The 20,249-nt window shown below is 37.6% G+C and overlaps 4 protein-coding genes across 7 annotated transcripts in view; 3 read left to right on the forward strand and 1 right to left on the reverse strand.

Moving 5' to 3' along the window:
• Positions 1 to 2,769, forward strand: part of LOC107672850 (protein tyrosine phosphatase type IVA 3-like) — a 40,240-nt gene extending 37,471 nt beyond the window's left edge. For 3 of the 4 annotated variants that reach the window (XM_016466222.1, XM_016466225.1, XM_016466224.1), the window contains exon 7: positions 1,885 to 2,769. In XM_016466222.1, coding sequence (XP_016321708.1) covers positions 1,885 to 1,914 — 30 coding nt within the window. In that variant the 3' untranslated portion in view covers positions 1,915 to 2,769. The remainder of the gene's footprint in view (positions 1 to 1,884) is intronic. The other variant, XM_016466223.1, reaches the window with a different exon arrangement.
• Positions 2,770 to 4,266: 1,497 nt separating this feature from the next.
• LOC107672810 (uncharacterized) lies at positions 4,267 to 8,372 on the reverse strand. Its single transcript, XM_016466178.1, has 5 exons — positions 8,123 to 8,372; positions 6,973 to 7,161; positions 5,166 to 6,855; positions 4,841 to 5,033; positions 4,267 to 4,734 (listed from the first exon to the last, which is right to left on the reverse strand). Exons 1-5 carry the CDS (start codon positions 8,370 to 8,372, stop codon positions 4,480 to 4,482), a joined length of 2,577 nt encoding a protein of 858 aa, XP_016321664.1. The 3' UTR covers positions 4,267 to 4,479.
• Positions 8,373 to 11,538: 3,166 nt separating this feature from the next.
• Positions 11,539 to 14,178, forward strand: LOC107672811 (C-type lectin domain family 4 member F-like). Its single transcript, XM_016466179.1, has 7 exons — positions 11,539 to 11,629; positions 11,714 to 11,785; positions 11,926 to 12,051; positions 12,231 to 12,320; positions 13,469 to 13,593; positions 13,802 to 13,911; positions 14,028 to 14,178. Exons 1-7 carry the CDS (start codon positions 11,563 to 11,565, stop codon positions 14,176 to 14,178), a joined length of 741 nt encoding a protein of 246 aa, XP_016321665.1. The 5' UTR covers positions 11,539 to 11,562.
• A 2,338-nt stretch (positions 14,179 to 16,516) lies between these two features.
• LOC107672836 (C-type lectin domain family 4 member F-like) lies at positions 16,517 to 17,943 on the forward strand. The gene is made up of 5 exons (XM_016466206.1): positions 16,517 to 16,842; positions 16,919 to 17,209; positions 17,322 to 17,449; positions 17,542 to 17,648; positions 17,755 to 17,943. The coding sequence occupies exons 1-5, from the start codon at positions 16,629 to 16,631 to the stop codon at positions 17,906 to 17,908; spliced, it is 894 nt and encodes a 297-aa protein (XP_016321692.1). The 5' UTR covers positions 16,517 to 16,628; the 3' UTR covers positions 17,909 to 17,943.
• Positions 17,944 to 20,249: the final 2,306 nt, after the last annotated feature.

The raw sequence follows: 20,249 nt of genomic DNA on the forward strand, positions 1-20,249 counted from the left end.
CCTTTATATCTCCAAAAAGTCTTTAGTTTTATCATATTTATAAAAGAAAGATACAGCTTTACGATTCTCTCCGGAAAAAGCCGAGCTCCTGGAGGCGCGCCGTGGGCGGAGCTAAAGATTGACAAGCACTTGAGCTCCGACTGCCAACAAAATACAGACAGTTGATGCAGTTTCACTTACCGTCTGCAGTTCTGAATTATGACCGGGAACTTTTACAGCTCGACAGCTCCATCCTTCAGTATCAAACGATGTGCAAATCCAGCATCGAACTGGGCATTGCTTATAAAACGTTTGTGAACAAACACACTTGTGAAACTCCGTTGCTGCTCCGGAAAAACAAACTGCATCCACTGTTTAACTTACATAACGTTGGGTTCTTTAGGAAGCTGAACAAAGTTATCTTTCCTTTACAACCAAAAAAACACTTCTTTGGAGACATTCTTCCCGAGCAAGTCCCGTGCAGCGCTGCCGCTGGATGAAGCGCGTTGATGGGCGCGATCTCGATCTTGCTCTCACTCTGGTCGATGCGTGCGCGAGCGCGAGCGCGTTCTTCCGGGAGAAATGCCCATATAAGGAGTTTCACCCTCGTCTACGTCATGAAGAGCCACGATTGAAAAAAAACTCTCCGAAACTTGTACAAACCCGGAAGTAAGGTTTTTAGCACAGAAATACTCCGTCATATGTCCAAATTGTTTTTTGAAATTTTGTCCATGCTTGGCATGAGAATCCGACTCTTTAACAGTGTAAACAACTCTGAATGCATGAAACAGCATTGTACCCCCCCTTTAAGTAAACTTGCATGTAATAGACAAATAACAAATAAAAACAATAAAACAAAGATGCACATTAAGTGTTCAATCCTTCAAATTTTTTTATAACAAGAATACAAAACGTACAAAAAATGCCATTTTGACATTGCTAGTGTACGTGTCTAACAGTGTTTCTGTGAGAGATCTCTCTCATACACATATAGAGCAGTCCGTTTAGGTCAATGTCGCACCTCTCTCAAAATGTTTTTTTTTCTTTTTCTGCAGAGCTCCAGTACTTGTGGCCGTGGCACTGATTGAAAGTGGGATGAAGTATGAAGATGCCATCCAGTTCATCAGACAGTGCGTACATCTCTCTCTTGACTTCTTTCAAGAACCACAGACCTTGAGCTCTTGACGTCAACTGCTACATTCATACGAGTGGATCTTAAACGCTAGTTCTCAGTCGCTTGCGCTTGCCAGAGTGCCTTTTGATAGCAAGGCCAAGCTGCAAGCTTTCGACATGCAAAAGATTCACCATTAACCCTTTAAGCTCCGTCCCTTTGGTTACCGTTTTAATTTCAATGCTATTTTCAGCCCAGCGTGGGCTGGAATGAAACATGAGATCGCAAGCCATTTTTATCTGCCTGGTTTCATACGGTTGGAACGTGACGAATGTAAATCAATAGGGATGCACCGATACCGATACTGGTATCGGTATCGGGCCCGATACTGAGCTCCTGTACTCGTACTCGTCAAAATGCCCCGATACCAAACGCCGATACCACACAGCATGTGATCAGTGCCATATTCAGACAAAGAGACACCGACAACAGAACAACAGACAGCAGAATGGAGTTATAAGAGATTAAGGATGTCTACGAAGTATATGTATGCAATGAATATAATGTTAAACTTTCAGTATTAACGTCTGTATAGCTGATGTGCGCGAGCTGATAAACAAAGCACGCTGAGTGGATTGAGCGCGCGGCGGCGCAGATGCGCGAGCTTGTCGAGTGAATATACCTTTCTCACATCACTGGAAAGTTTGTAGTTCGGTCGGATACGTCAAAAACAAGTAAGTAAAACAATGCACAAGTTACTTTACGGTAGCATACTGCGCTACAAACACCCGCACATTTTCAAGAACAAGTGCTGCATCATGTGACTGCACCCTCACCCTGCTGTTCAGAACCGAGCTGAACCTGACAGACTGGGCCACAACTGATGCACTTTGCTGATTTGCTATTAAAATAAGAACTGATTCGGTCTGGATGAAAACCCCACTGGTGCCTAAAGTCCTCCTCACTCGGACTGTGGTGCGGATACTGCCATGGCTTTTCTGAGACTTGCGGCTCTGAGGTCTGAACGGCTAGATGCGGCGAAGGCAACCTCTGACCTTTGACCCTGCACCCTAATCTTGCCTCAAATGATCTTGATTGTCTGAAAGAGCCAGACGGTGTGATAATGTGAATCGTGGACAAAATTTGTGCTCTTTCTCACTCTCTCTTTTCTTTCTACCACTTTCCTGCTCTGCTTGGCCAGGAGTGCGATTTTTAGACGACTGCGGTTCCTTTAACACGTTCAGTTTTCAGCACAAATCTTTTTACTGGTGACCTTTTCCATGATGCTTTTATGTTTTGTGAGCAAACGACGGTTAAATTGGACTAATGAAGGGCTCACCTGAAAGATATTTCTATTCGGGTGAGTGCCAGACACTAAACGGTTTCTACATGAAGTCTGATGAATTTAACAATGGAAATGCTTATTATGCGTGTTTATGTGCTTAAACTCAAACCTTGTGTTTGCTGAAATGATTTTAATGTGTAAGGACTGCAGGGCTCCCTGGAGGCGATCTGTCTATGATACTTGTCCATTCAGGTCAACAGAGACAAGATGGTGGAAAAAAACGGCCCTATAAATGAATAATGAGAAGAGACTGTGGTTTAAAGTCGTTTTTCTCTGTTTTTTAAGAACACACCTCCAGCTGCATAATACAAATAAAGGCTGTTGCAATCATGAATCAGGACAGTTTTTGTCATGCAGTGACCTCATAATGTGTAACAAGTTCACTGTTCAAATCAAAATATTGCCACACTGCCCTCTGAAGGACAAAGACTCAAAATGTTCTTGACCAGAGATGGCCAAATTATGAATGGCCAAAAATCAAACTTTCCTCTGTGGGCTGAAGGTGAAAGTATAACCTATATCATAACTATAACTGTATTATATTAAAAGTAGATTTTTTAAATGCATTTTTTTATTTTATCGTTAAATGCAAAAATGCAACAAACAAAAAAATTTCATTAATAATAATAATAAATACAAAAATTACAAATAAATGGAATATTTGTTTTTTATTTAACATGGCCAGATGAAAGGTCATCACAGGCCAAATTTGCACTACTATGAAAAAGTGTGCCTATACTTTGAATGAAATACAGCCGTCAAGTACTTTACTGTGACTTAAAGGTTGAGAAGAATAGAGATCAAGAATATACTAGTTACATCAAAGCAGAAAATATGAACATCTAGCCTGGACATTGTAGCCAAGCAAAATTTGACTTACATATACTTGCAAAATTAACAAAGCATGAATATTCATGCATGATTTTAATGACTTGAGACGCTCTTTTTCTCGCACAAACAAGAGATAATGAGACCTAAAATTATTTTTGTACATTTACACACCATAATAACAAGAGTAAAAAAAAAAAGTGAGTCTAAACAACTGGAACCGGGATATAGTTACATCTTTGTCTAAATGTGTTTCTCAAAAGCGCCAGCAGATGGAAATATTAAACATGTCTTGTCAGAAAAAAAGGTCGAGCATTATCAGACTTACACATTACACACATTTTGATAGCATTTTCCCAGATGTACATGCTTTATTATTTTTATTTTAGTGTTCATAGTCCACTGACATAAGCATTGGAATATAATTATTTTCCATCACCATGTCCCTATAGGGTCTCTGTATTATAGACCATACAACCTAATCTACTCGATGCGCTTCTAAGGTTGAGCGATAATTCAGAATAATGTCAATAAATCCAAAAATCACCTGCTTCTGCTAAATGAATGAATGTAAATAAAATCAAACTTTTTTCTTTGCATTTTTAAGGTATTTTCTTCTACATCGCTTAGCTGAAGCAGATATGCTGACCTGAAGCAGATATGCTGACCTGATTTGAAATCTAAAGACAAATGCATTGCAGGTGCACTTTGTTCGTCCTTCACAAACACACTGAATGTGAATTTCAAAATAATTAATCAAAAGATTTAGGTGCCCAGCAATAAAGAGAGATTCATATCGTTATTATTTATAATTTTTATTATATCAGCTTGAACAAAAATATACACTGACTAAGACATAGCTCTACCTTCCTCTCTCTCTCTCTCTATATACATTTTATAAAAAAAAAAAAATCATAGCCTATGTTAATATAATTGACTCTGGCAAAGCTTAAAATCACTAATATGGGTTAACCAATCAAATGTCAATAACTGCTAATTGAGCAGTGCAGTGTAACAAATGTAAATGAACCCATCTTCTTATGTCTATATACAGGCCATTGTTTCTGTTTCAGTTGCTGTGTCCATGCCAGAGTCCGTTCCTGATGCGAAGCCTCCAGAGTCCTCGCTTTTGTTTTACTTTTGTGACATTTCAGTGATCTGTTCTTGGGTTCATTTACAAGCCATTATTCTACACATTACTTGTTGACACTGGCCATCAATACTGAATGTGACTGATCTTCAGGGAACTGCCTGGTATGTTCCTGGTCGCCTTTGTGCGGTGCAGAGCTTTGGGGTGGATTTGAGGATGATGCGCTGGACTGGCTCTGCTGGCTGCAGTTTGCGGTTCCCGAGGAGGAGACGGACACAAATCGGAGCTGAACCGCACAGGTGTCACAGTGAGCAGAGGCAGTGATACATGCCTTTGCACACATGATATGCCTGTCAGATGTAGGCCATGCACCGCATTCACCTGTAGGTGAAACATTATTAATGTTGTTTACATTATTAGAACATGACAAACTAGTGTTAGACTCAGTATCAATGCTTTAATGCCATTTTGTCTAATTCGTACTGACCTGTCGGTATAAATGGGCCATCCGTGCGATGCACAGTCTGCGTGTCTCATCAGTGGAGGCTTGCTTGGCGTCCCAGATTTTGTTCACACTCTGCTGGAAACGGTCAAATTTGCAGAGCTGAGAATGAACTTTTTTGAACTCCAGTCCATCCCTTAAATTTCTGGTCGCCTTGAAATTTCCATCGAGCGTCTTCCTGTATAACAGAGAAAACGTGCAATGAGCAAAAATTAGATCTTTGTTATGGCACATTGTAAAATTATTTACCACAAAACACATAATTAGCCTATAATCAAACAAACAGTTAGCCAAAGGATGTTTTTCTTACCTTAATTGCTTCATTTGGACATATTTGATGTATATCCGTAAAAGACATCCAAGACGCAGCTCAACACTCTTAAGTGTCTGATTGACGGTTCCTCTGCACAGGTTGTACATTTCAGAGGAAATGTTGTTATTTTGAAAAGCTCGATCCAGCTGCTGGAGGTTGTTTTCTTGAGCTTTGATGTCAATTACGAATGATGGGTCTTTCATGCTTGCACGAAGCAGTTTGTCACCGTCCTCCTCGCTGTTCTTCATGTACCGCTCCTCAATGCTGCCCGAGACTGCAGAATCATATTTGCGAGTCTCTGGTTTGTCAGACTTCTGAAGTGATGGCTTTACTTGAGTCCGAATTTTGGGCAGTTTCACAGACGAGGAAGGACGGGTGTGGACAGGAGACGGACTCTGGCGTTCTTCCACTGGCATGGCATAAACTTTTGTCTCCTCTACAGACTGTGAAATCTGAGGAAGAGCAAAAGATTTGACGAGGGACGGACGATGGAAGCTACGAGGAGATGGACTCTGGAGGTCTTTCTGAGCTATCGTCTCTTCAAATGATGTCTCTGTTCTCTCCATTGTCTCCGTATCAACATTTGGTTCCTCCACAGACTGCGAAATCTGAGGAAGAGCTGAAGATCTGACGGGGGACGGACGATGGAAGCTACGAGGAAATGGACTCTGGAGGTCTTTCTGAGCCATCGTCTCTTCAAAAAATGTCTCTGTTCTCTCCATTGTCTCCGCATCAACTTTTGTTTCCTCCACAGACTGCAAAATCTGAGGAAGAGCTGAAGATCTGACGGGGGACGGACAATGGAAGCTACGAGGAGATGGACTCTGGAGGTCTTTCTGAGCCATCGTCTCTTCAAATGATGTCTCTGTTCTCTCCATTGTCTCCGCATCAACTTTTTCCTCCACAGACTGCAAAATCTGAGGAAGAGCTGAAGATCTGACAATGGAAGGACGATGGAAGCTACAAGGAGATGGACTCTGGAGGTCTTTCTGAGCCATTGTCTCTTCAAATGATGTCTCTGTTCTCTCCATTGTCTCTGCATCAACTTGTTTCTCTTCAAATAATGTGACGTTTGCCTTTTGCTCTATGGTAACTTTTGTCTCCTCGACAGATCGTGTGATCTTGGGGAGAGCAAAAGTCTTGGCAAGGGCAGGAGGAAACGGGCCATGGGCAGATGGACTCTGGAGGTCTTTTGGAGCCGTGTCTAATGTTGCCACTGGTCTTTCTAGTGGCAACATTTCAACATCTGTCTCCCGTACAAGCTCTTTGACCTGAGGGAAACCAAAATCATCTGCCTTGGGTTTCACAGGAAAAGCAGGCAATTTTTGTACCTTCTGCTGCTGAACCACAGATCCATTTTGGTGCACAGGAGAAACTAAGACATCTCTGTTCACATCTTGAGCCACTTTGCTCTCTTTCTGAGGTGTCTTGAGAGACTTCATTTCCAAGCAGTGATCTTGAAAAGCCTTGTTGAGGTTTTCAATTGTCGCTGCTGATAGTTTTAGTGCCCTGCTCGTGGCTGGACTGCAGGAGGTCGATTTGGTGATGCTATTCAACGCGTTGATCAGGTTTGATGAGTACGTTGATGCAGCGGTTGAATTCGTCTTCAATTCTGCTACCGTGGGACAAGACGGCAGAGACTGGATGCTTTTAACTACTTTGGCATCCAGATCTTTTCCTGGTTTACCTGAAAACAAACATTTTACTCTGTAAGCTACCCTTACATAGCATTTTAGATCACATTGCAACCAAAGCAATTCAAATATGCATTTTAATGAATGATGGTGTGTGTACGTTAACTTACCTTTTGGCTTCACGGTCAGAACTTTTTTAGATGCAACCTCCTGCATTTTTCTGAAGTTCTCTCGAAGGCGGCTCACATTGTATGCCATATTGGCCTGGAACTCATCAACGATCTTCTGCAAGTCCTCCAGCCACTCCATGCTGACCATGGATTTCTCCACTTTTTCAATCTCCCATTCTAGCGATTCCTCTGTAAGAAGTAAAACATAAGTATCATTAACTGTTAAGTGCAATTAAGATTATATTAAAAAGCACATTAATATATGGGTTAAGGCTGCACAAATAATCAAAATAACACTGAAATCGTGAATTGGCTTGTTGTGACTGTCAAATCTCAAAGGCTGCGATTTAATTCAATATACACGCTGCTTCGTTTCAAAGTGAAGCGCAGATCTCATCTCTGCATCTGATGCGAATTTGGGGCTTTAGAGTAAATCTGTAAATGCATTAGGCACCATCCATCTTCCCTGAAACGCTTATCAACAAAAGATAAGTTTTAAGGGCTCTCTGCGGCTTTCCGTCAAAAATGAAGGTTTAAGGTTGATTGTTTAATATTTGAAAATTAAGAAATAAGCCATGAATATTATTATTGATTTTATAGTTTTAAGCGCTAAAATTATTAATATTTCTTCTATTATTTTTATTTTACTAGCATTCTTTTCTAATATAATAATACAATAACAATAATTTCATATTAGGCTATATAACAATTATATTAGGCTATAATAATACATCATAATAATTATTATTATTATTTTATAGCCATATTGATAGCCTGTATAATCACAACATTTTGTCCAAATTTTGCTGCCCTATAAACAAGCACAGGAATCGCCCCCAATCACATTTTAAATTGCAGTTTTTAATCAGCAAAATTATATGGGTGTGTCTTATTTCTCTCTAGCTTCCTATATGGTTAATCAATTTGCATTTAAGTACAACTGAATACCAGTAAATGCCTAAATATGTCTGATTTATTTGTATTCTTTTATTTATTTGAAGTGCTATTTTCAGAGTTTTTTGTATGGGCTTGAAGAATCAGGCCAATTAATAAAGACCATTAACTTGACCACTCTGTTCGACTCCCTGGCCAGTGCTCTGAGTACTGAACTACATATGCATAAATGTATAACTAAAAACAGATTACTAACGTGTATTGTTAAATCGCTCCAGCAGTGACTGAAACTCCTCCTGGCGCTCTCGGGCTCTGTACTGAAGGTCCAAGATTTTGTTCAGCAGCAGTTGATGTTTCACAAGCCTGTCAGTGTGACTGGAGGAAACTTCCTCATCGGACGAGTCGAGAGATGCGTTCCTCAGCGACATCTCTGACATTTCATCCACAACTGAGGATGATGAAGAGGAGGAGGAAGAAGAAGAAGAAGTATTCTTGTTAAAAGCCATCTCTGATCCTATATGAGAACTCTTCATATTCTACACAGTATATTAAGACTTTCAACAATTCTCGTTTACACAGTTCTGAGAGTGTTCACAGATCTCTCTCTCGGTTTGCTATTATTAAACTGAATTTCTGGTCTTTTATGAGAAGACGATTCAGCAAGATTGTCGTACTCGTTCAGACAGATATTCACTCAGTGTTCACTCATATTACTCGCATAGCAAGCGACAATGAAATAATGTTCCAAATCAAAGTCAGGTTTTACAGCAGCCCAATGTGACGTCATCCTCGAACGTTCCATAGTGACGGGTCTGAGTTACCATGGCAACCGGGGACGCGAAACATCTCCCTCCTCGTAGATTGCTCTTGACAGTAAACAGTAAAGCGTCCCCGCCGCCATTTTGGGATTTTAAATTAATAGGAAATCATCTATTTTTTTTTATAGCTAACGTTTCCCTGTACTGTACACTTACAACGCGAACTTCATGAGCAGGTAAATTAGTTCTTTAAAGTCGAGAATTTTACCTGCTTAATTTAAAGCGTAAGGGAATTATGTTCATCTTCATGAGCGAACTTTACATCAGTGGACGGACTAGACATAAATATTGCAAATGTCGTTTTTAAATCTGAATACAAGTGTTTTATATGCGCATACCGTAATTCGCTTTTTGTTATAGCCTAATTATGTTATGTGTTAAAGGGGTCATATGATGCTATTTTAAAGATCATTATTTTGTGTATTTGGTGTAACAGAATATGTTGACATGCTTTAATGTTCAAAAAACACATTATTTTTCAAATACTGTACATTATTGTAGGTCCTCTATGCCCCGCCTCTCTCAAACGCTTCGTTTTCTACAAAGTCCCTCCTTCCGACAAGCACAGTCTGCTCTCTGTTCCTGAAACCACACCTTCTTTCTTTGCGTGCACATTTGGGCGGCATTATGCTAATATTTCCACATAGTGAGGTAGGTATGTGGGGGCGTGTTAGAACAAGCCGTTTTAGGTAGGCGTGGCTGACTCTTAACGTTTATAAAGAATATCTCTTTGGATTTGAGACTTTAGTCTTTGCAACTTTACAGATCTTCTTTATGCACCAAGAGCTTGTAACACTCCAAAGAGAAAGGAAAAATTGACATCGCATCATATGACCCCTTTAAATGTTATAATATTGTTTTTTATTAGTAGCCTATAGCTATTATAACTTAATGTGCATCATTCAGCGTTAACAGTCTTTGAAGCAGAAACTTTGATTAACATGTGACGCAACATTATAAAAAACTTAATTCCTATGCAAATGCAAAAAGATTTACGCTTGTATTACTTTAGCTGTTTCTCAGATTCTCCTGTGTGTGGACCTAAACATTATTTCTAAACATTTGTAGCCCGAGCAGTAATGCATATTAAAGGATTAATGTCATATTTATTGTATAGGCCCTATTGTATTCAAATCGAATCTGTTCATGATCCCAGATGTATGTTCATGGTTAACGTTTCCTGCCTACATAAATATTGTGTTAAGTAAATTAGGCTACATGTGTCGTCCATCTTAACGACTTCTACATCACTTGTCCGCGAAACGACCTTATGCATTGCATAAAGTTAACGCGCGAAGTAGGCTAACAATAATTTGCAGGCATATTTTCTAAAAAATAATCCTTCCCGCCTGTATCGGGTCATTTTTTGTAAAGCTATCGGACGTCTGTAAGTAATGCCCTCAGGTGGCTGGGAATAGCGAAATTACTTAACTCGAACCCTGTGTACAGAACAGACGTTATGTATTTTATATAAAAGTTTTATATAAGATATAACCTATATGCAGTATGCAACTGAAATATTTTATTTAGTTTTATTTTTTAAATCAATTCTTCCTGTTCGTGCAGCGTTTGACCAGCAGCAGTCGCGGGGAAAATGACAGAGAACTGGGTTGCTGTTTTTTGGGCTCTATTCTGTAGACAAATTAAAATGACAATATCCTTTATTCTACTAATGTGTATTGATCCTTGGAGTGAATACCTGGTAACCAAGCACCTGAAAGCGAATGAAGGAGAGAAGTTTGATGTCACTTCACAAACTGAGTCAGGCCCACACCAATCTTTTTAAGGCAAGGGTTAATTTTGTTTGATGTAGATTAAAGGGAAAGTTCACCCAAAATGAAAATTTGATGTTTATCTGCTTACCCCCAGGGCATCCAAGATGTAGGTGACTTTGTTTCTTCAGTAGAACACAAACGAAGATTTTTTAACTCAAAACGTTGCAGTCTGTCAGACTTATAATGTAAGTGGATGGGAATACATTTTTCTTATTTTGCCTAAATATCATATTTTTTTCATTTAGTACTGTCCTTCAGAGGCTACAGAAGATTGTTACATGTTTCTCAGAAGACAAAATAAGTTAAATTTACCCTGATCTTCAAATTTAAAAAGTTTTCACCCCCCAGCTCTTAATGCATGGTTTTTCCTTCTGGAGCATCGGTGAGCATTTGAACCTTCTGTAATAGTTGCATATGAGTCCCTCAGTTGTCCTCAGTGTGAAAAGATGGATCTCAAAATCATATACAGTCACTTTTGGAAAAGGTTCAAATATGCAGAAGATGCTGGAAAACCAAAGAATGTGCAGGAGCTGGGGGATTTTTCTGAAGAACAGCAGGCAGTTGAACTCCTCAGGACCAACGCAGGACTCATGAACAACTATCACAAAACAGAAAAACCGTCTTGGATCATCCAGGAAATGACACAAAGTATTAAAATTCAAGGGTATCTAAACTTTTGAACGGGGTCATTTTTATAAATTCAGTTATTATTTTTTCTTGTGGAGTATATATAAACATCTGTTATGTGAAATAGCTTATTCAGGACAGTACTAAATAAAGAATAACATGCAATTTTCATGAGCTCTTATTTTGTTAAAATTATTAACATATTTGCATATTCTGCAAGGAGTATGTAAACTTATGAGCACAACTGTATATACTCAAGTAAACTATACTCAAGTAATGAATCATCTTAAATTAATGTAAACAATATGCTGATGTACAATACATCATATAATGTCAATTTTACGGGATATAGCTATATGCTTCAAAGGATTCAGTTCTGACTTCCTCTTGGTTGAGTTAAAAACAGCCATGACATTTCCTGGTTACATTAGTCTAAGGTCTGATTAGATTTCTGGTTGTGTGTGACAACTTGTAAAATGGCAGCTATCTATGCAAATGGTGATTTCATAAGGCTGAAAGATAACAAACAGCCAACCTCAGTTGGTAAGACATGCTTTTACATTTTACCTTCTTTTCTTTACAAAATGTTTACTTTTGACATTTTAAAAGGTCTTTTACGTCCCTTAGATGAAGCAGACCGGTACACTTATGGAGAAAGTGATGACCTGGACTGGGATCCAAAGAGAAAAGACATTGCAGGTGCCTCTCAATGCTAGAATATGACTCTTAAATTGATTTCAAGTGACCAAAATGTTGAGGTGTTCAGACAGAGACTTGCAGACATAGTATCATAATTAACATTCATATATGTGTAATAGATCTGCCCTGGGTGTTTACAGATGCACCTGAACACACATTCTCATCTAGGAAAGAGAAAGACCCGTCCTATAAGGCAGTTCTTCTGGCTGTCCTTAGTATCTCTCTGCTCGTGGCTCTGCTGGCTCTGTGTGTTCTGGGAATTCTCTGTGAGTACACAATATCTTAACACTTATGATGGTGCACACATTGTCCAGCATACATACATACAAGGCACAGTTTGATGCATATTGTGCAGCAGCATATAACTCACATCGTAAGCATGGCATATTTTACGTATAAAATATGCGTTACACCAGTACACTTTTATATGATATTCTTACTTCAGATTCCCATCTACTGAGGTCATCTGATTTGTTAAAAGAACAGAACAGAAATGCTGCAGTCGACATTGAAATACAGGAGCAGAATGCCACAGGTGAGGAGACATACTCTGGTTTAGTCATTATTAATGACATTCAGTTTGAAGGTTCAAGACTGTGTGAGAAAAGACTGTGGGTGTGTGTGAATTCATTGACCGTGTGTTACCCATGTGTCACATGTGCTGCTACAGGACAGAAACTCTACTATGTCTTTTACTTTTTGTGTTGGACTTTCTTAACGACATTTTCAATTTTTTTTTTTTTGTTTGTTTGTTCATTTATTTTGTTAAGCTAAAAAAATACTGTTCAAAGGTTTGCGGTAAAAGTAAAGACAGTAAAGAAATGTATAATGTTACAAATATTTCTAAATAAATGCTGTGCTTTTGAACTTTGTATTCATTAAAGATTCCTAAAAATGTATTGAAGTTTACACAAAAACATAATTTTCATCATTGATAATAATTAGAAATTTTTCTTGAGCAGCAAATCATTATATTAGAATGATTTCTGAAGGATAATGTGACTGAAGACCGGAGTAATGATGCTGAAAATTCAGCTTTGATAACAGGAATAAATTACTTTTTAAAATATATTACAATTGAAAACACTTATTTTAAATTGTAATAATATTTCACAATATTACTGTTTTACTGTATTTTTGATCAAAGAAATGCAGCCTCGGTTAATATAAGAGACTTCTTTAAAAACATTACAAAAGTTTTACTGACCTCAAACTTTTGAACTGTAGTTTAATCATATATCAATGAATAAACTGAGGTGAGTATATAGGTGAACTATTTCTATTAAATTCCCTAAATCTCCATGAGCAGTGAAGGCTAAGAGAGGAAGTAACACACACACCTGCTGTTTTCACAATTCAAGTTACTAAAGTACAGAAGTACTGATACCAAAGTACTAAAGTACTAATTTTAGCTGTCTTGGGTTTTCTTTTTTCTCCCATCTGCGTGTATTTTTTGAGGAAGAGAAACTTTTGGGTTGGATACTGTGACCATCCTACTGCAGTGATCTGTATTAACTTCATCTGAGCTGGAAAAAGCTTTGACATTTTAACCCTTAGGTTATATGCTCAAGAAATAAGCTTGGATATTTTGCTAAATAAATGCTCTCTTAAAGTGCATACATTCATGTCAGATGTTCTGCATCCATACATTATTTCACTATGTACCAAACTTTTCTTGCACAGACAGCACATTTGAGAGGAGAAAGTACTACTATTTCTCTTCAGAACAACTGAACTGGATGGAAAGTCGAGATTATTGTATGAAAACTGGAGGTCAGCTGGTCAAAATAACAGGCAAAGATGATCAGGTAAGTGTACAATATATTTATGTGTGTTTTTAGATTTAAAAACAACTCTTGGTGAGTAAAAAGAGGTGCTTGACTTCCAGAAAATGTTGATAATCAACAATACGTTTTGTATTTTTGGCCAACCCCATAACCAAAATAACTATTAAATACACATGGACACAATTACATATCACATCTCATGAACCTGTCTTATTATGTCCTTTCCCAGTATAATTTGGCCTCAATAAAGCTGAAAGAGCCGCATTGGATTGGACTACATGATTTGTACACTGAAGGACACTGGATGTGGGTGGACAACACAACTCTCTCAGGAGAAACGTAAGAGTTTGAGTTCATTCACTTTAGCTGGCATAAATGCATCTTTTCCGTGTTGTTGAGCTACATTTTAATTTCTGTATTGCAACTGAGAAATGTGCAATGGTTTACTTTGACAGGTTCTGGCATAAAAGGACAGCTGGTCTATCTGAACCTGATAACTGGACACAGGAGAACTCAGATGGAGAAGACTGTGCTTGTCTGGAAACTGAGAGTGAATGGTTTGATGCTTCATGCTCACAACTAAAAAGGTTTATCTGTGAAAAGTAAAACCTATAGCATGGTACACTATACCATTCAAAAGATTAGGATCAATAAGATTTCTTTTTATGGACATTAATACTTTTATTCAGGAAGGATACATTAAAGGGGTCATATGATGTGATTTAAATTTTTCCTTTCTCTTTGGAGTGTTACAAGCTCTTGGTGCATAAAGAAGATCTGTAAAGTTGCAAAGACTTAAGTCTCAAATCCAAAGAGATATTCTTTATAAAAGTTAAGAGTTAACCACGCCTACATAAAACGGCTCGTTCTAACACGCCCCCACATATCTACATCACTATGTGGGAATATTTGCATAACGCCGCCCAAATGTTCACGCAAAGAAAGAAGGCGTAACTTTTATTCTCGCTGTAGTATTGTTGTTGCTGCCGCCACCATGTCGTGAAGGCGCTGTGTGCTTCGTTGTGAAAGCGAAACTACTTTGTTTGTCCTTCCAAAAGAGGACACGACTAGAAATCAGTGGTTAAGACAGTATGTGGAAAATAATGTGGGTTTTTTTAACCTTAAATTATATCCAATTGGATATGAGTGGCACAAGCAGCATATTGGAATGATTTCTGAAGGATCATGTGACATTGAAGAGTAATAATGCTGAAAATTCAGCTTTGCATCACAGAAATAATTACATTTTTAAATATATTACAATAGAAAAGTTATTTTCTATTGAAAATAATGTTTCACAATATTACTGACCTCTTTCAGAAACATTAAAAAAATCCTACCAACGCCAGAGTCGTAGACCAATTTTCAGCTGAGTTTTACCATATCAGAACATCTTTGAAGAAAATGAAACATTTTTGTTTCAACATTCAGCAAAAAGTGCTTGTTAGTCAATCATGTGCTGTGGCTTTATTTCAAGCGATCATTGCTCTTTTAGTAGACATGACATATCATAGAAATATCCAAAAACATAAGAATATCTCATTGAAGACATCAAATTTATACTGAAATATTCCACTTTTATTTTGATTAAAACTTAACATGAAGTTTTGATTCATTCATGACTCCCACAGGACAACAATGTGGAACAGTTTGTGATGATCTTTTTTGTATACACTCTTAAAAATAAAGGTGCTTCACAATGCCATAGAAGAACATTTTTGTCTAAATGGTTCCATAAAGAACCTTTAACATCTGAAGAACCTTTCTGTTTCACAAAAGGATATTTGTGGCGAAAGAAGGTTCTTCAGATTATAAAACGGTAAGAAAGAGATGGTTCTTTAAAGAACCTTTGACTGAATGGTTCTTTGTGGAACCAATAATGGTTCTTCTATAGCATTGCTGTGAAGAACCTTTTAAGCACCTTTATTTTTAAGAATCTATATTTTACAGTACTTACACAAAATCCTAAAATCCTATGCCAGAAAAGTATAGTTGTATTATTACACAAGCTATTTTATCGTTGCACTTATTTATGCTAGTGCTACATTTTAAACCCTAGTAAACCTAGCATCTATATGTTCAACGCAAAATAGACCTGGAAAAAAAAAACCTGCATAAGCTTTGGTCTTTGTCACTCTCTCAAACATTACTGGAATGTATGCTTGAACACAAGCAGGAAACCAAAAGAAATGTATAGACACTAAAACATTTCTGTTCAGGCTCACATGTTCTGAAGTTTCATATTATCTAATGAATAAGTATGTGTTTGAACTGTATTGAAAAACAGCATTAAAATAACACACCAAGTAACTAATGTCTTGATTAAAACTAATATCAAAATTAATAATCTTCATTCTACAGACACAGAATGATAATTTCATTTTTATTCATTAGTACAGCATTATTATTTTATCATATTTTTTTTATATAAAACTGTAAAACTAAAAGAATTGTATGAATGTGTGTGTGTGTGTGTGTCTATACCTGTATATACATTGCTTTTATGCATGTATTCAATGTGTCATTACATAACTTGAAGATTTTAAAAATGTAACAATAATAATAATTTATAATAATAATTGAATTATTCATTCATTAGTATTCATTTGCATTATTGTTGTATCCCCCATTTCTTCCTTTTTATTTCAAGGCAGAGAAGGACATTCATTATAAAATATCATTCATATGTATTAATATTAATATAATAATATTATAAATATTAATATTAATTAATATTTATAATATGGATATTTAGTCCAGCAAATCAGAGTTGTTGTTTAACAAATATTTTGTCATACAACTAAACATTTGCAAACTTTTGCAAACAAAGTGCTAAACATTTCTTGAAGCTTTGTTCAATGTTGTGTGATGTGATTTTGAACTTAACACATTGACTTCAGATAGTTTCCGTTCTTCTATAACTTGACTATAAATATGCTGATGATGTGCAAAACAAAGTGTGAAACCAAGCAACCTCAAATCATGTGACAATATATTCTTCAGCAAAACTATGCCTTTTAAGGTATGCAAATGAAATTGGTATAAGCAGACAGGATATGACATGCTGCTATACTTTGTCCATGTCCAGCCCATCTGCTAAGAGTAGAGTCTTAAAAAGACCACACATTAAAAACGCACAGCTTCCATCATTTATACGACTGAGGGAAAGCCACTCAAAAATGTCTGAGAGTACTTACAGCAATATAAACACTGACAGAACATGGGATATGGACAGATGCACCAAGGCAAACCATACATCTCAACACACAGGTAAAATACAAGCAAACTTATATTTTATTGGGTGTAGAAATTAAGAAACATTTATCTTTATGCCTGTCACCTTCAGGAAGTGATTCAGTGCAGATCAGAAGCTCCAGAGCAGCTGCAGTGTGTTTGTTGCTGCTGTGTGTTCTGCTGACTGCAGTCATAGTGCTGTGTGTCCACGTCCATACAAAGAACACAAACTACAGAGAAGAGACACACAAGCTACTATCCAAGATTAACAACCTCACAGAACAGAGTGACCTGCTTCTAACCAAGTACATAAGCCTGACAAATGAAAGGAATGGATTATTCAAACAAAGAGACCAGTTCAATCAAGAGAGAAATCAACTGCAGAAGATTCTCAATGAAACGGGTGAACTTTGAACTGCAACTAAGCAATATGCTATATCTAAAAACAAGTTTCAGCATTCGCTGTACTCTAGGTGGGAATAATGAGCTAATAACTGAACTGGTTGTGGTTACAGATGGATGGTTACGCTCTAACTTCAGATTTTACTTCATTTCCTCACTGAAGAAGAGCTGGACTGAGAGTAGAAAATATTGTACAGAGAGAGGAGCAGATCTGATCATCATAAACAACCGAGAGAAACAAGTGAGTGAGAGATACTGTGTGTGTTTGTGGTGTCAGATGAAATGTGTCCATTGTCGGTTCATGATATAAACGTAAACGCTGGATCTATTTAGGATTTTGTTACAAAAATTACTGATAAAAGAGAATTCTGGATTGGTGTGACTGACATCAAGGAAGAGGGCAGGTGGGAATGGGTTGATGGCACCAGCGTGACCTCTGGGTGAGAAATCACTGAACTGATTATTATGTAATAAATGATTCTCACAGTCAGGATCATATCACGCAGAAAGCAGCACTAAACATCTAATGCTGATCTGCTGTTGCAGGTTCTGGGCATCCAGTGGACAAATATCAGAGCCAAATGGAGGAAGACAAGAGAATTGTGCTGTGACTTATTTAAAAAAGCACCCTGAGTTAATAGGGTGGATTGATGTTACTTGCAATGGTGCTTATCAATGGATCTGTGAGAAGAGTGTATAGCCCTAAGAACAACACATGCTATTTTTTCACAGGGTTTTAATTTTTTGTGTGTTTTTATGCGTTTAGCTCAAATAAGATGTTTAGTTAAAATTATTGTTTAGTTTAACGTTTTTTATTTTATTTTAAGTTTTAGTTTTAGCTAATGATAATAACCCTGTTAAAACACATCTTAACCAGCGAATCACGGTCTTTGGGATCACTAGAAGATTCCAGGCAGGTGAGTTACAGCTCAAGTCTTCAGGATGGTGACCCTGCAGGAGCAGGACTGAACACTCCTGATCTAGAAGTAATACCTGTTTAGGCCTATACATGCATTAATTTGTAGTCGCTTCCTAAAAACTGTTGTATTTTGCTACAAAAAAAAACTATTCACCTACATACTGTCAGGGATTCATCGCAGTCACTTCAGTCACCATCCAGGATAATTATCCGATCACAGTCCCCTGAGTTCTGATCACCCGCACCTGCTGTCACCAATCAAGCCACACTACAAATACACACACATCTCAGTCACTCACTGTCCGGTCTACCGTTCACTCTTACGAACTGCTCTGGACTCTCTCTGCCAAATTCTTCTAGAACTAATTACCTGCTGTTCCTCCTGTGATCCTCCAACGTAACCGGCATCCGATCCTCACCATCAGAACTCAGATAAGCACCCTGGAACCATTGACTGTGTTGACACTCACCTGCCTTTAACTCACCTATTCCAGTCATCCCCTTACCCAGTCAATAAACCATCCTGATTTGCACTTACCTGTTGTGTCTGGCCTTGCTTTGTGACACATACGTGGCTTACCATTAATTAGATGTTTGCTTTTTTGAAAGCTAAACCCCAGATTGCTTTACTTTATTTATATTTAGCAAGTTGTTTATATGTTACCCTTATGTCATTTTCATTATTAAAGATTGTATGGCTCCACACTGGTCATTGTCAGTACTCCAGTACCAATTTGAATGGTTTCTTAAGAATCAAATACACATCTGTAGAGGATTTGATCTCTTGCAGCACACTGTGACCTGCTTTAGAGACATGATTAAATACATGGAATAACAGAGGAATTGAAGCTCCAGAGCAGCTACAGTGAGTTTGTGTTCCTCTCATGCAATCATCTGGTGTGAATAAATGTTGTGAATTTTGATTTCATGCAGGCTTTAAAGTCACACAGAAAGAAGTCACTTACTCAAGTTATGTTAAAGCAAAATGTTTCTTTTAGCTTCTTTAAGAGTCGCATGTCATGCGACTTCACACACTGTCCTCAGATCAGTGAAACCACAAGGTGACCACTACAATGCCCTTTAAAAAGACATTTTTTTCCCCACTGGCCTCACCTACTGAAATTAGAGTAAAAAAGCAGAGGACTACAAAAACACACAGAGCATCCACCATTTACAAAAATGTCTCAGCCTATTTATGGCAATATAAACACTGATGGAGCATGGGATATGGACAGACGCAACAAGAGAAACCAACCACCTTGACACAAACACAAGCAACACAAACTTTAGGAGACTGAGAAAATGGTTAAAATTTAGTTTAGGGATCAATTCTCAATATTAACTAGGTCTTTATTGGCATGCATTTTACTATGGCTGTTATCTTACTATTACTACTACCTTACTAATTATTAATAAGCAGCAAATTAGGAGTTTATTGAGGCAGAAGTCGTAGTTAATATTTACTTTACATTTGGGGCATTTAACAGATGCTTTTATCCAAAGTGACTTATAAATGAGGACAACAGAAGCAATCAAAACCAACTAAAGAGCAATAATATGTAAGTGCTGTGATAAGTCTCAGTTAGCCTGACGCAGTACACGCAGTAATAGTTCAAAGTGAGAATTGGTCCCCAAACTAATGTGTGACCAAGAAAACATTTATATGTATATCTCTGTCATATGGAAGTGATTCAGTAAAGATCAGAAGCTCCAGAGCAGCTGTGGTGTGTTTGGTACTGGATGGTTACACGCTAACTTCAGCTTGTACTTCATTTCTATGAAGGTAGAAAGACGTCAATAAGATCTAAATACGCAGGGTAAGAGTTGTGGAAGTGTACATAAGACTGTAAGCGTAAATTAAAATTGCACGCGCAACAGAAGCTAGGTGTAAATCGCGTTTCAAGCGTAAGAAACAACTATTTGCAGCAGTTTACTCATACTCGTAAGTGTAATTTATGTATTGTGAAACTGCAGCTTCATGCTAATGCAAAATAAATATGATCTCCTTCTGACTTCCATTTTTCCTCGCTTACACGTTTGGCACGTTTTTTTCACCAAAAGACGGTCAAAAGCACTGCAAGCCTGTGAACAGTGATTTGCAAGCGAAAACAACAGTTTAAAG

The sequence above is a fragment of the Sinocyclocheilus anshuiensis genome, unplaced genomic scaffold, assembly GCF_001515605.1.
Source record: "Sinocyclocheilus anshuiensis isolate Anshui unplaced genomic scaffold, SAMN03320099.WGS_v1.1 scaffold132, whole genome shotgun sequence".
Classification (NCBI taxonomy): domain Eukaryota; kingdom Metazoa; phylum Chordata; class Actinopteri; order Cypriniformes; family Cyprinidae; genus Sinocyclocheilus; species Sinocyclocheilus anshuiensis.